Source organism: Myotis daubentonii, chromosome 17 (genome assembly GCF_963259705.1).
Source record: "Myotis daubentonii chromosome 17, mMyoDau2.1, whole genome shotgun sequence".
Taxonomy (NCBI): domain Eukaryota; kingdom Metazoa; phylum Chordata; class Mammalia; order Chiroptera; family Vespertilionidae; genus Myotis; species Myotis daubentonii.
In genome coordinates, this window is record NC_081856.1 from 19058902 (window position 1) to 19074464 (window position 15563).

General features: G+C 41.9%; 1 protein-coding gene, 1 long non-coding RNA gene and 1 pseudogene across 2 annotated transcripts in view; 1 reads left to right on the top strand and 2 right to left on the bottom strand.

The window, feature by feature from the left end:
• The window catches only part of LOC132220048 (uncharacterized), a 28259-nt gene extending 27775 nt beyond the window's left edge, over nucleotides 1-484 (bottom strand). The window contains exon 1 of the long non-coding RNA XR_009449670.1: nucleotides 237-484. This is a non-coding gene — a long non-coding RNA (uncharacterized LOC132220048). The remainder of the gene's footprint in view (nucleotides 1-236) is intronic.
• A 34-nt stretch (nucleotides 485-518) lies between these two features.
• On the top strand, nucleotides 519-6786 carry TCF24 (transcription factor 24). The gene is made up of 3 exons (XM_059672986.1): nucleotides 519-848; nucleotides 1413-1819; nucleotides 5091-6786. Exons 2-3 carry the CDS (start codon nucleotides 1436-1438, stop codon nucleotides 5202-5204), a joined length of 498 nt encoding a protein of 165 aa, XP_059528969.1. The 5' UTR covers nucleotides 519-848; nucleotides 1413-1435; the 3' UTR covers nucleotides 5205-6786.
• On the bottom strand, nucleotides 4637-4725 carry LOC132220244 (U6 spliceosomal RNA; annotated as a pseudogene).
• Nucleotides 6787-15563: the final 8777 nt, after the last annotated feature.

Sequence of the window (15563 nt, forward strand, 5' to 3'; positions counted from 1 at the left end):
GCCAGGACGGGTTTTACGTCCAAATAAGACACGAGCGGCGCCCCCGGGGGCATCGGCCGGCCGGCGAAGGGTCTGCCCCCGGGGGAGAAGCGACCGCCACCCCAGGGCCGCGGCAGGTTTGGGGGAGCGTTCGGGGGAAGCGCGGTTCATCCCCCCGCGGCTCACGAACGGTCACGGGGTGCGGAGGTGGGGGCGCGCGCGGGCTTCAGGTACTCGGGACAACGGGACACATTTACCTGCTGGGAAATGAAAGGCCGGCGCAGCGAGGCGGCACCCCGCACGGCCTCACGGAAATTAAAGGGCCGCTCCAGGAAACGTCAGCGTTCCGCCTCGGCTCGGGGCCCGCCTGGAAGGCGCCCGGACGCCCACCGGTGACCCGCGAAGCCGCGCTGGGGCCCCAAAGCCCAGACGCCGGCCCCGGAGGCCCGGCCTCCCACCCCGCAGGCACGGAACGTGGAGCGCCCCGCGAGCCCGGACGTGTGGGGCGGGGCCAGCAGGAAGCCCCGCCTCCTCTGGCCCCGCCCCGCCCCGCCGGCGGCTTGATTAATGGCTCTCCCACGGCTGAGAAGGTGGCTCTGCCCCGACACAGCCCCTCCCGGACAGCCCCTCCGGTGGGCGCGGACCGCGGCGGGTCGCGCCGTCGTGGGCTGACACCAGCTGGGCCAGCACGCACGCCTGGCCTCGGGACGCCCGCAGAGAGGCGCTCCCGCCCGGGGCTGTCAGTGGCCGTCGACTCCGGCCGGGCGAGGATGGAGTGACGAGCGCGGCCCTGTCCACGCTGACCCGGCTCGACGCTCTGCGCCCGCTCGCGCAGCGGAGCAAAGCCCCGCACGGCCGCTCCAGGAAAGGTGAGGCCCCGGTCCGACCCCCGCCGCGCCGCGCATCGCATCCCCGGGCCCGGAGGGTAGCGGATGCCAAAGTCCGAGGTGAGGCCAGGGGCCCTCCACTCCTCCTGCAGAGATTACCGGGGCTTCCGCCGTCGCCCCCGGGCTCCGTGCCTCGGGAGAGAATGGCACGAGGGCGGCGGCCGTGGGTACCGCTCTCCGCGAAAGCGATCAGCACTATCTTTGCTGCGGGGCCGGCAGGATAACAGTCCTGGAGCGCGAACAAGTGCCGAGCCCGAGCTTCCCTCCGCGGCAGAGTAGCACTTTCGCTTAACTTGTCCCTGAAAAGCCAAGCCCGCCCTGCGCCCCTCCTCGGCCTCCTAAGGCGCCCAGGAATCTCAGGCCCCCAAGTCTCCCCAGACGCAGGGACAGACGCGCTGCAATCAAAGCAGCCTCCTCGCTAAGAAGGTCCCGAGGACTTTGGGGGGCCGGGCGGCCGCGCGCGCAGGGATGGCGAGAGGGCTGCTCCTCCCCGGGTTTAGCCCCATCGGGGCCCCAGCTGCTCACTGCGCCCTCCGTCCTTTGCAGGGCGCGCGACGCGGAACGTCGCCATGGACCGCGGCGGCCCCGCAGGCAGCCCCCTGATCTCCAGCAACGAGCCCGCGCTCCCTGCCGCCTCCACTCGAGACTCCATCCCCGGGCTGACCGGGCCAGGGTCGGCGGGCGGCGGTGGGCGCTCGGGAGGTGGGCGGCCGGCGGCGGCGAACGCCGCGCGGGAGCGCAGCCGGGTGCAGACTCTGCGGCACGCCTTCCTGGAGCTGCAGCGCACGCTGCCGTCCGTGCCGCCGGACACCAAGCTGTCCAAGCTGGACGTGCTGCTGCTGGCCACCACCTACATCGCTCACCTCACCCGCAGCCTGCAGGACGACGCCGAGGCGCCGGCGGACCCCGGGCTGGGCGCCCTGCGTGGCGACGGCTACCTGCACCCTGTCAAGGTAGGAGGGCAAGGCACACTGCGGAGCTGGGGGCGGGCAGCAGGGCACCTGGACTTGCCGGGTCTGCCAGCACCTGGGCAGCTGCCTCCGAGCCCTCACCCAAAGAGGCGGAGGACAGATCGGCCGCGGGAACTTGACCCTCGAGGTCCCCGCTGCTTAACTGTTCGCAGCTTTAAACCGAGGTTGCTGGGTAGGGAGTCTCATGCCCATAGGGCAACCCACAGGATGCCCTTTCCTGGTGAGAGGTTTCTCGGGGTGCCTGATGAGGCGCTTGGTTGCGCGTTCTGGTAATTTTTACAATCAGAGTTATATTTATGAGCCTTTTTGGTTTTAAGTGTTTTAATTTACATAGTCACATTTCCATTGTCGTTTTACCAGCTGTTTGAAAAGTTTCATGAATTAAGTGTTTATGAACTATGGGGTAATGGAGTTATCTGTCCGTTGGTACTCTTAGGAAACCAGTGTTGAAAATATTTTGTAAAACTGGCAAGAACAAAATGAGACCGTTTTGTATCCCCACAAAGTATATTTCAGTACGTTTTAATAAAGGTTAACGATCATAGACTAGACAGCCACCAAGAGTGTTAGAAAAACTAAAATGTGTTTATGTAATCTGTATAATAAATTGGTATATTCATTGAGTGATTTTATTAAATACTATATTCAAATTCTGTAATGGACAAAGTTAGCCAAGAAAATCCGTTTTGTATAATTTTTTTACATTACATATAGGTAGGTTGCTCAGTATTTAGACTGCATTGTCCTTTTCTCCTGGACTTGATTTTTTTGAAATTCTACATTCATCTGGCTTTCTGTGTAAATTTGAAATTGTCCTTATATTTCCTAAGCCTCAACTTTCAAATTTTTGGTTCCACCATTCTGAAGTATTTGGCCACACACACACACACACATACACAATTATGAGTTAGTCTTAAATATATCACTGTTCAATAAATTATTGAATAATCATTATTGAAATGTTTAAAAAGTACACCCTCTAATATTAACTGAACTTTAAATGCTGTGGTGAGGTGTAACAAAATTTACTTTGCAAATATAATTAACCTGATTATAGGCTAACACTATTTTAAATATTAAATATAAAAATTTTAAATATCATTTATTTATAATTGTGAAAGTTCCTATTCCATTCATGTGTTATATACAGTGTAGAGCAAAAGTAGGTTCACAGTTGTTCAAATGGAAAATAAATAATAAATAATAATACAAGAATAAACTGTTAGGCATACTCAACTGTAAGCCTACTTTTGCCCCACCCTGTTTAACAATCTCAGCTGAAAAGTCTTTTTTTTTTTCTAAATAATAAAATCTCCTCCATGTTTTATTGGACTTCAAAGAGTCTTATGAAAGAACACAGAACAACCCACGTGAGGGTGTCCAGAGGTTACAAGGCAGTCTGCAACCTACCCCCCTCCTAAGATAGGATCCCAGAGTAAAGGCATGTTAAGGAGTGAGGCAGAGGGAAAATACCTTTATAGCCATAACAAAAAATAGGTAGAGAAGAGAGTTGTCTAGAGGGTGGGAAGGGTGGGAGGACGTGGTCACACAGCCACCTTCACCTACACCATCTTCCTTAGTCACCCCCTTCCCTAAATCGGCTGTGTCTGAAGAGTCATTTCTTATTAAGGGGTTTGTATTACGGTGTGCATTAGATTGCTTTCAAATATATATTAATAATAGATTTTTTAACTTGACATTTAAATATTAAGTAGACTTTATTACAAAAAGCATCTGTTAAATGCCTCTTTGTGAGAGGTGTAATTCAGATGATAAATCAAGTTGTTTTTCACCTTAGTTTCTTGCAGTGCTTTTTTGAATAATGTTAGAACCATAATTTTCAGGTAACAATAAGCTTAACAAGAGGTGGGGTTTTTTGTTTTTTTTTGCACTTGATTCATGTACCAAATGTTTTTGTAGTACTGTAACTCCTTTAGGAAAAACTAAATCTCATTGGCCCTCTGGATTATTTTGATTTTAAAAGACGACTCTAGGGATTATGAAACAAGGTCAAAGATTACCTCTTAATGAAATTGATGGTGGTTGAACAAGTGACTAGACTGTTTTAAAATCATTTACTGAGTGCCTACTATGTGCAAAGAAAGCACTGTGTTAGCAGAGTGAATACAGTTAAGGGTAAGGCTCAATCCCTGCCCTGAATGAATAGAGAGACAAAGATGTAAGGGAGAATGCTGTATGTGCCATAAGAGAGCTATAATCATATGCTGTGGAGGTTCAGAGGAAAGAGGTTTTACATACATAATTGAAACCATAACACATTATTTTACAGGCACTACTAAAAATGCTTAACAATTAAATCTATCTTTGATTAATCAAATGCAAATAAAAATGGTCTGTTTATTGCACTTTTTGGTTAACTAAAGGTATTTTAACCCTTAGTATTCCAAGGACCTTAGAACTAAACTGATTATATGACACCACCCTCCCAAAAGGAAAGGTCCATTCTGAGAGGGCTACTTATGTAATATGGTTTTCCATTACCATGCCTATTTGGTAATCAATTATATTGTTTGAGAGGTTGTTCATTTTAAAGGTGAATTTAGAAAAAGTCACAAATTAGAATACAATGTGATGATTACTGAAAGATTAGAGCTGTGTGACTAGAGCCAATATATCCAGACATTTAATCTGGATGTTCTGTCTCATTCTAATATTTGTAACTTCCAGATATTACTTTTAGCTAGATAAAATGTTTAGATAGTTGAATTAGTCACCTTTCACTGTAGTTCTTTGACAAGGAGAGACAGATAATACTTACCATGGATAACATTTTTTTTTTAAAATAGGGAATGTTTCATGAATTTGGAACCATGCTAATCTTCTCTGTATCATTCCAATTTTAGTATATCTGCTGCAGAAGAGAGCACTTAACCATGTATAACTTTTAAAAATATCTTTAAAGCCAAGGATCTTGTTTTAGGCTTAGTTTGAAATTAAACATTGTGGGTAAATTTTCCTACAGTTATTATATTCATTCTCCATGATTTCTTGCCCACGTGTACACATACTATTTTATATAATTACAATCAAAGTCTGGGTATATTTTATTTTCATTGTTAGCATTAATAAATATTTTTTTCATGTTATACCTTAGACTTCATAATTACACTTGTTACTAGCTATAACTATATAAGATTGCATTTGCATTGAAGTATTTGGAATTATTATTATTACAGATTATAACTGCCATAAATACTAACTTTTAGATTCTTGCTTAAACATTCTTTTTCAGAAATGGCCCATGCGATCAAGATTATACATCGGTGCTACTGGTCAGTTTCTGAAGCATTCTGTCTCTGGAGAAAAAGCAAATCATGGCAATATGCCAGCAGACTCACAGCCTTAGGCTGTCCCCTGATGGGTGCTGAAAGAGAGTGGTGTCTATTGTTTTAAATAGTATGAAATAATTCTGTATTTATTACATCAGACATAACAAACATCATTTCTGAAAGTTTACATATGAATCCATAGTTGAGTTTTCAGATTTATCTGTCTAATCTAAATAAATGAGAAATGAAATGGTCTTGTATAAAACACAGCTTATCTATTCAGTCTGAGACGTAGTCACTACTATATAATGCAGGAGAAACTACTGGAAAAAAGGAAAGACACACAAAAGCAAAAAACTGTATATATATCCATAGAATGCATACACTCTGTAGTGTATTTATTACAAGTTGAAAAGCTGGTATCTATTGATAGTCTTTCTAGTTTACAAAAATAAAAGCTGTATTTGTAATATACCAGTATTTCATTTTTGTGGAAACCAGTCCATGCTTAAAGTTGATCTAAGAAGCTATTTCAGTTGGAAGGTGTGACATCATTTATTCAGTTTCAGCTGAGAAAAGACTGCTGAGGTAAGATGATGATGCAGTAACTTCTATATCTAGCTATTGTTCCCTCTTAGAAAACTTGTTAGGAATATTAAAAATTGTTTGCTTCAAACAAATAGAAAAAAAATAATTGTTTGCTTCATAGGACAGGGCTTGCCCACCATCCTAGAGGATTACTAAATATCTAATTACTAGAGGCCTGTAGGCCTTCCTTGCCCCGGCTGCCGGCACTGGCACCGGCTTCCCTCTCGCATCTGGGACCTGGGCTTCCCTCGCCCCCAGCTTCATCCGGATCGTCCGGTCTAATTAGCATGTTACCCTTTTATTATTATAGATATTTCCAAATTGTAGAAGGTTTGGAAATCCCTGCAGCGCAGATGGGTGTCACTGGGCAGCAGGGCTCACTCCCCTCCTCCCTGGTCACTCCATATCCACCCTCCTCTCTTTCAGGTCCTGGACTAGCTGAGAAGGTGTGGTTGCAGCCACCCTAGAGATTGAGCCCCCATGACCCCCAGTCACAGCTTTGGCCAGGCTCCTTCTCCCCTTGTCAACTTCGGTTCACAGTCTACCTATTTGGCCATTATGACATGGGAGACATCCTGTCTGATTTGGGAATTCTGGCACTGACCTGTGCCTCGCGGGGGTCTGAGGACCACCCTGAGATACATCAGGCCAGAGCAGGCCCTCCTGAACCCGCCCCAGGAGAACCTACAGCCTGGGAAGGCCCTCTGCTCTGGGCCTCTCCTACCACACTGCACATCAGGTGCCATGAAGTAGAGATAATGGTCAGGGAACACACTGAATCTTTAAACACCTGAAAAAAAATCTCCAATCTCTTTTGTCATGTTTCTGCTGACTTATTTCCTTTTATTTCCCTTGTTTTTTACTCAGTCTTCTATTATTCCACTTTCCAAATGTAAAGTTCATGTATTTTTCCGTGACCCTGTTTTAAAGTTGCTGAATTTGATCCAAGATTAGCAAACAGAAAGGCATATTAAGGGGCTTAGTTGAATTAATATTGCAGTTGAATCACCACCTTATTTTCTCCTCAGTTTTCTTTAAGGTTTTGGCAGTGAAATGAAAGACTATTTAAGGCAAAAAAAATGTTTTGCCTCCTATCTGATAGTTTGTAACTTTCATTATTTTAATGTGAATATCTCCTTGTAATGTGATGGAAGTGTGTCTTTAAAAGAAAATGTATTAATCAAAACTCTGTACATATTAATATTTAGCAAGATGTTTGTATATTTAAACATTTGTGAATATATTTCCTCACTCATGTAACATTGAAAGGGATAAAAAGTAAAATGAGTTATGGATTCAGCCATTCACTATTTAAAAAAATACTAAGAAAAAAAGTGCTAAGAATAATCTTTTATCTTAAGGAATGAAATCAAAACTTCTTTAAACACTACATTTGAAAATGAACTATAAACACTACATTTGATGGGAGGAATTTCAGAAAAATGGCTCTCTTGCTAATCTATTTGGCTACAGTGCTTACTTAAAGCATTTAATTGGGGGAAATTTATGCCTTGTTGATTATCAGACTTTTTGAAATAATTGTTAGATACTTTGCCTTTTATAGTATCACTTTTTATTTCTTCTTGTCCAGTTATATAAATGTTTTAATGCCAAAGAAGTATATTTCTGTCATGGGTTTTCATAACTTTTTAGTAAATTGCTAAATATGCTAACAGATTTTGGTGGGTTGGAAAATATCAGAGAGAAATTGCATGTTTTCACCCAAAGGTTCAAAGGAGAATGCTGTTTTCATTAATGGTGCATGGTCAGGATGAAGAATACTACTAAAATAAAGAACTAATTGAAAATTAATTTAGTCTGTTAAATTTGCATCTGTCTGTGTCTATTTAACAAATGCTGAAGGTACATTTGAAAATCTTTCTAGTAGATATCTACTTGGCTTTAGCTTCATTATATATTTTTTTAATAAAGTATATATTAAGACTGGAGAGGGGGTATATTTGGATCACAATATTCTATAACCTGCAAGGTAAATTTCTGTCAGTTCACTCAGCTTTCTCAGTGATATGAGATACATTTAAATTCCTTTATAATGATAATTTGGGGGGAGAAGGAAATGCCTTTTTAGAGGCATGAATTCCAACAGACTTTAAAAATATTTTAATTTTTCTGATTATAAAAACAAGGCAGTTTATTGTACACCAATTATACATCAATAAGCTATTTTAAAAGTATATAGTATATACCCCTTTTAAAAAATAAAATTAATAATAAAAGGAATGAAGTGGAAAATAAAAGTCCTACAGTGGAGGTGGGTGTTTGGGGTAAAGTTGGAGATATCTGTTCACATGTTACTTGGTAATAAAAAGAGTAGTTCTGCAATATCTATAGTTTCCCAAATAATTTACAGTTAGTAGTTATACTATTGGTGTCTTTCTCCATGGTACACACTTTAAAATTTTTATTTTTTTAAAATATATTTTATTGAATTTTACAGAGAGGAAGGGAGAGGGAAAGAGAGTTAGAAACATCAATGAGAGAGAAGCATCAATCAGCTGCCTCCTGCACATCCCCTACCGGGGATGTGCCTGCAACCAAGGTACATGCCCTTGACTGGAATCAAACCCAGGACCCTTCAGTCCGCAGGCTGACGCTCTATCCACTGAGCCAAACCAGTCAGGGCCACACTTTAAAATTTTTAGTTTTGTTTTTGTTGTACCTATAACTTATAAAATATCTGAAATAAGATTCCTAGTTTTTTAAAGGAGCACTAGGGAAATATTATAAAATTGTATATTTCAAATAAATTAATGTGTACTTTTATTACATACTGGTAGGTGGTGGTCTTATATATGACTGTTTCACTGAAAAAAAAAAATTAATGCCCTTTAAGTTCTATAGATTTGCTTCCTGTGAACTTGGAGTACGGCCCAGATGGTACTGCAGCACATTTGGGAATGAGGGACATTAAGTATTCTTGCCTAACTACATAAACCTGGGAAGGGCTTCCCTCCCTATGTTTACACAAGTCTTAGTTTCAACTCATAAGAGAAACCAGCTCAGTGAAATATACCTCAATCACTCAAACTCTTTCATTATAAATTATACCACAGCATTTAGCTGTCAGAAGCTTTTAAATTACAAACTGAAGAATAATCTTAACTATTAGGCTTAAAGATTATGTCAATAGTCATTTCCTGTGCATATGAATGTTACTGAAGAAATTCATGCGTTCCTGCCCTCCTGCCCTCTCAGGACCAAGAAGTAGGTCCATGGGGAGCTCTGGGGATTGGACTTAAATCACTTGTGTCCATTTTGATGGCCATTGGAAAATGGGGGCCATTTAAAACAATGTGAGGTCTAAATAAGAATTTATTTTAAACATTCTTTTTTTCAAATAAGTTCTGAAGTTACTCAAAAAATTTTAAATGTGTGCCATTGTAAGACATTTTAATACTTTACATAGATGGGTATATCGTGTGGGTCAAAATTTTTAAAAAATTAGTTATATTTTTAAAAAGAATAAAAAAGGCCTGTGCAAGATTGTTTCTACGTATTCTGGAGGCAGCACATCTTTGCCTCTTGCTAACTGTAGAGCCTAGAGCAGAGCCATTTTGAAAGGTAGGCTATCACCAAGTGAAAGAGTGGTGTGCAATGGCAGAACCAGGAGAGGAAGAGGAGGAAGGTGGGAGGTGGGAAGCTGTTCCCAGACCCTCCTTTTGGAAGAGGAAGCCAGGGTCCATTCAGGCTAGAAGTGTAATGTTCTGAGACATAGAGGAGAGACTGACTTGAAAACGAGAACTGGTTTCAGGATAAAGCCAGAACAACAAAAAATCTGCTAATTCTGGGCCACACGTGGCCTGAGAGGTTGAGAGCAGCCACACTGGGGCTCAGGAAGGACTAGGCCCAGGTGGTTCTATTTCCCTTTCTGGCCAGACTACCAAGACCAGAGGTTGGACGATGTCTAGAGTGATGGGGCTGGTGAGAATGGCTTGACCCAAGACAGAAACAGTATCTGCTAGCCTGGTCTTCCCTGCCTCCCCAGCCATGTGAGCTCCACTCGAAGGAATATGCACTTTGATTATATTAGTGCCCTCCCTTCCCGAAAGCGAATAGGAAGTGAATGATGGGAGGTGATTAACTATTACTCAAGATCCACCTTTATCCCGGCCCATGTGGCTCAGTGGTTGAACTTGAGCGTCCACCCATGAACCAGGAGGTCATGGTTCTATTCTCGGTCAGGGTTTATGCCCAGGTTTTGGGCTCGATCTCCAGTAGGGGGCATCAAGAGGCAGCCAATCAATGATTCTCTTTCATCACTGACGTTTCTCTCTCTCCCTTCCTCTTTCTCTAAAATCAATAAAAATATATTTTTTAAAAAGTTTTTATCACAAGAAAAAAAATTGTAACCATGTGAGATGAAGGATTTTAACTGAACTTACTGTGGTAATTATTTCCCAACACACAGATATCAAAACCATTATGTTGTAGTCCTTAAACAATGTTATATGTCAATTATATCTCAATAAAGTGGGGGTGGGGTTGGTTAATTGGACTTAGAAGCTAAGTAATGATGACTAATTTTTTGGCATACTGGAGTTAACTTGTTTTACCCATAATGTTTGAGCATGCATGTCTTTGATGAAAATAAATCTCTTATTTTTATCCTCGTGCTTTCTCCCCTCCCCCCCCCCCCCCACATAATATTAAGTGGAGGAATGTGGAGGGAAAAGAATACAAATTAAAAATACCCATTATATAATAAAGGCCATTATAAACTTATGAACAAAAATAGATACAGAGGCAGAGCTGCCTCGAACAGACTTTCAAACTATAGCAGGAAGGCCGGGGAGGGTGGGAGGACAGGAGGGGGGTGGGTAAGAGATCAACCAAAGGACTTGTATGCATGCATATAAGCATAACCAATGGACATAAGACACTGGGGGGTAGGGGAGGCCAGGGGATTGTCAAGGGCGGGGGAAAAAAAGGAGACATATGTAATACTCTTTGTAATACTTTAAGCAATAAAAAAAAAAAAAAAAGAAAAAGAAAAAGAGAAAAAAAAGAAAAAAAATAAATAAAAATACCCATTATGCCGAACCGGTTTGGCTCAGTGGATAGAGCGTCGGTCTGCGGACTCAAGGGTCCTAGGTTCGATTCCGGTCAAGGGCATGTGCATTGGTTGTGGGCACGTCCCCAGTGGGGGGTGTGCAGGAGGCAGCTGATCGATCTCTCTCATCGATGTTTCTGACTTTCTATCCCTCTCCCTTCTTCTCTATAAAAAAATCAATAAAATATATTTTAAAAAAAATACCCATTATTGGTGAGAATGGGGAAATGATGACTGTTGCACTATTGGAGTGGAAGCTCTTTTAAGTACAATTTGGCACTGACTTAGCAATTCCACACTTAAAAATTTCCCTTAAGACACACTTATATTCACAAATGTATATCAGAATAATTATTACAGGTATTCATCAATTTTTTACCTACAATGTATAGATTTAACAGTTTTCCCTGCCCTCAGTATTGGTTGCATTCAAATAACCTAACAAAATTGCACATATGAGAATGAACCTTCAAGGGTTTGTTAGCATCTAATGGTGATGCCTGACCACTTAAGTTGGCCTATGAAACCCCTACCTATATCACTGCCCTTACTCTCAACCACTTCCTACATTATACTTTAAGTTGTAGAAAACACACACACACACACACACACACACACACACACACACACACTCCTATTTCATGCTTCAGTGCCTTTATTCATCAATCATCAATTGGTCCACAAATATTTTTTTAATGCTATGGCACAGATTGCTCGTTGCTTACTCTATCAGTTAGGAATTACATTCAGCTGCTAATAAAAAAGACCCAACTACAGTGGCTTAAATAGATTAGAAGTTTTTCCTTCATGTAAAAGAAATCCACAAGTGATAACTTCATAAAGTTATCAGGGTCCAAGGCTTCTACTTTTTTCTCATTGGTCAGAACTGGGTCAAAGGGTCATCCTCAGGTGTAAGGAAGATATATGGATGTTTGGTATCTGCTCCAGCTAATTTAAAAAGAAAGAGGCTTATTATAGACTAGAGGCCTGGTGCACGAATTTGGGTGTGATCTCTAGACCTGGCTGGCAATCAGGCTGATCGGGGCCAGGCTGATCAGGGCTGGGCCAGGTGCGGAAGGAACAGACACGGGATGTGGACATCATCGGCGCCCCGCCACCATGCGGTTCCCCGCCTACCCCCTCCCTCCTTCCCTCACTGCTGCGCAGCTACCACAGTGGGTGGGTGGTGGGCCTATTGGGGCCTGCCAGCCCGGGGGGAGAAACAGGGCATGGGAGGTTGTCCACCAGCCCCAAGGAGGGAGCCGGCAATCAGCCCCCCTGGGAATGGGGCCACATCCGCCGCCACCTACCCTCGGTTCCCTGTTCCAGCCTGGGGGCCAGCCCCAATCGGGTAATCAGCGCCTGCTGGCTGAGGGGAGGAACTGCAGGAGGTTGGCCGGCCAGGGGAGGTTGGCTGTGGGAGCCCCTGCATTGAGCATCTGCCCCCTGGTGGTCAGTGTACATCACAGAGACCAGTCATTGTGGTAGCTTAGGCTTTTATATATATAGATTATCAGTGACTTACAGAATCATTGGAATGAAACAAACTAGGTCTGAATTTATAGGAAAAATTTCTAAAGTCATCCCACAGACCTGGGCTGCCAAGGCAGCTGATACTTCTGCCCTGGTCTGGATTCTGCCTGCCAAATGGGAAGCTGCCCCCACAGTGGCTCCAGAAGCACACTGTCTTTGCTGCATATACACCAGCAAAACAGATGCCTCCTGGATTGCTTCTCCCAACATAACTCAATTTAGAATTCAGATTTTTGCACTAATGGGTTTGATTGGCAGGACCCAATTCTCCTATCTGTAAGAGAGTCTTGGAATATATAATACTTAGCTTTTCAGTCTCTGAAGTACAGAAATGCAGATAAAAGGAGACTGGAATAGCTACTGAGAGAGCCAGTCCCAGCATCTACCACAGGAGGCAGGGGAAGCAGACGTACACACTGGCTCAGCACTAAAAGTAGGCCCGTAACACAAAAGAACTCAGAGTTTCATTATCAGAGAAGAGGGCTGGGGATGGCTACAGGGACAGCAACAAAATTATCTATCTGTCATAAGAACCTGACCAAGTCTTAAGAGATCAAGGAAGAGTTTCCTGAGAAGGCAAAGAGGAACAAGAAGAGCATTCTAGGCACAGGGAAAAGGAAGTGAGAAAAATATGCGGCTCTGAAAGAAAGTGCATGGAGAAGGGGGATGGATACTTCACATATATTATTTCATTTAATCCTCACAAAAATCCTAGGAATAAATACTGTGTCATTCCCAATTTATTTTTAAATTGATTTTAGAGAGAGGTGAAGGGAGAGGAAGAGAGAGCGAGAAAGAGAGAGAGAGAGAGAGAGAGAGAGAGAGAGAGAAGCATTGGTGTGAGAAACATCCATTGGCTGCCTCCTACATGCCCTCTGGGGATCAAACATGCAACCTGGGCATGTGCCTTGACAGGAAATTGAACTGGGGACCTTCTGGTGCATGGGATGACACTGAGCAATACCAGCCAGGCTCACTCCTCATTTTTAAATCAAGGAGGGTCTTTAAAAGCACATTAAAGGATTTGGCTTTAGCCAGAAATCTTCCACAGAAATGCACAAGTGTTGGGGATTGGGGAGCTATATTGGTAAGCAGAGAAAAGAATATAGAATTCCAAACAACATTAAAACACCATAAACATAATGAGAAAAAAAAACACAGACTGGGAAAAGTTATTTGCAATGCATGTAACTATTGGTCAATTAAAGATTAGCACCTAAAATATGTGAAGAAATCCCATAAATCAATTTTTAAAATTACACTAACTCCAATAAAAAATTGGTCAAAGCTATGATTTATCAAAGAGAAAACCTAAATGATTAAAAACATGAAAAAAATTAAGATTAAAAAGAAAACATATAAAGTTATATTTCAACCTTATGGGAAATGCAAATTAAAATAGCAGTAAATATCATTTTATATTTATCAGACTGGCAAAAATATTTAACTTCTGAAAATAGTAAGTTCTTACAAGAATATAGTACCACCACTACTTGGAAAGCAATTAGACTATATTCAGTATGAAGATGCATTTATTCTTCCATCTAGCTCCTAGGGACAATGATGTGTTATAAGAGCCAATTATTAATTATTAAAATATTCATGTATTGTCGTAACCGGTGTGGCTCAGTGGATAGAGCATCAGCCTGCGGACTGAAAGGTCCCAGGTTCGATTCCGGTCAAGGGCATGTACCTTGGTTGCGAGCACATCCCCAGTAAGGGGGTGTGCAGGAGGCAGCTGATCAATGTTACTCTCTCATCGGTGTTTCTAACTCTCTATCCCTCTCCCTTCCTCTCTGTAAAAAATCAATAAAATATATTTAAAAAAAAATATTCAGGTATTTTGTGAGCCAGTTGTTAAATGGTAGCTTGAAATCAGCCAAAATGGGAGTATTTATACCGTGGAAATCTGCAAATGCCACAAATTAGGGTTTGGGTTTTATTTTGTTTTGTTTTTAGATCTTGTTTACAAGAACAGCACTGGAACAGAGAAAACCCATCATGCATATGTATAAGAAGAGATTGTAGAAGAAACATTCAGAATCCACACCTTATTAAATTTTAACATGGTGTTAATTTCAGGACATGATTTTTATTAGATCCATCACTAAGGTACGAATAACATCATAATTTAACCTTAGCTTGAATTTTTCAATTACTTCTACATTCTTAACTCTCTAAGTAATCATTCTTAAATATTTTTTTAAACAGTAAGAAAGTCTATTATTTCACATAACGAGAAGCCTAAGCTGGAGTGGCTCCCTGGCTGGTTAATTTGTTGACTATTCAATGTTGCTTGGTTTATTCTTTCTACTTTGCCATCTCTGGCAAGCTCCTCTTTAACAAAATAGCTTCAGTAATGCCAGGAATTCTTTCACAGATGGTAATATCAAGAAAAAAAAAGCTGCTTCTTCCCATATGTATTTTCATCAAAGAAGAAAACTTTCCCTGAAGTCCCCTCATCGACTTCCCCTCAGGGCCCATTGGTCAGCTTGAATAATTTTAGTAACATTCCATTACATTCAGATTTTGTCATAGGATTTAAGTAGTTGTTTGCATGGCTTAGTCTTAACATGCTTAAATTTTAAACAAAAAAGGAAAACCCTAGTGTCTCACATTGACAATTAAAGCCACTCATTATTTTAGATCCGGGCAGAAATCATAAGTAATTTAGGTAATTTTTACCAAAATTATCTCAGTAAAGTTCATGTACTTAAAGTGTTTAAAAATCAACTTTCATTCAGATCAGTGCCCCATTTTCTGACAATTTAATGTATTTTTCACAGATTTGGAACTTTGACCTTGACGAGAGGTATAAATGCTATGATTATCTTAATGTCAATATTATGTTTAAAAATAATCTTGCCTGAGGTAAAAGGATCTTATATATAAAAGTCATGCATTTATGACTAGGGTCATTTACATTTCTCTTGCGTTAACTCTGTTTTGACATGCTTACTCTTGAGCATGGGAAAGCACAAGCATATGGTTATTATAGCCAACTTCCTTCTAGTTCCAACCTCATTTTCTGCTGCAAACATCTAGGGGAACTAGGAAGTTCTCCAAGTCATTCACTAAGTATGAAAAAGGACTGAGGCCAAATGTATTAATTTACTAATGAGATTTACATGTGTAAGTACAAAATATAGATTCTGACAGCTTATAAGAAAAAATGTCCTATATGCCCTGAATCCAGATGTATGTCTACCTACAATAAGTAAACTTTCTAGCCCTGGCTGGGCGG

What these genes read in the sequence shown, in the direction of transcription:
- TCF24 (XM_059672986.1), top strand. Translation starts at nt 1,436, where the DNA reads ATGGACCGCGGCGGCCCCGCAGGCAGCCCCCTGATCTCCAGCAACGAG. An exon ending in GCTACCTGCACCCTGTCAAG is followed by an intron (nt 1,820 to 5,090) that starts GTAGGAGGGCAA and finishes ATTCTTTTTCAG; the next exon opens with AAATGGCCCATGCGATCAAG.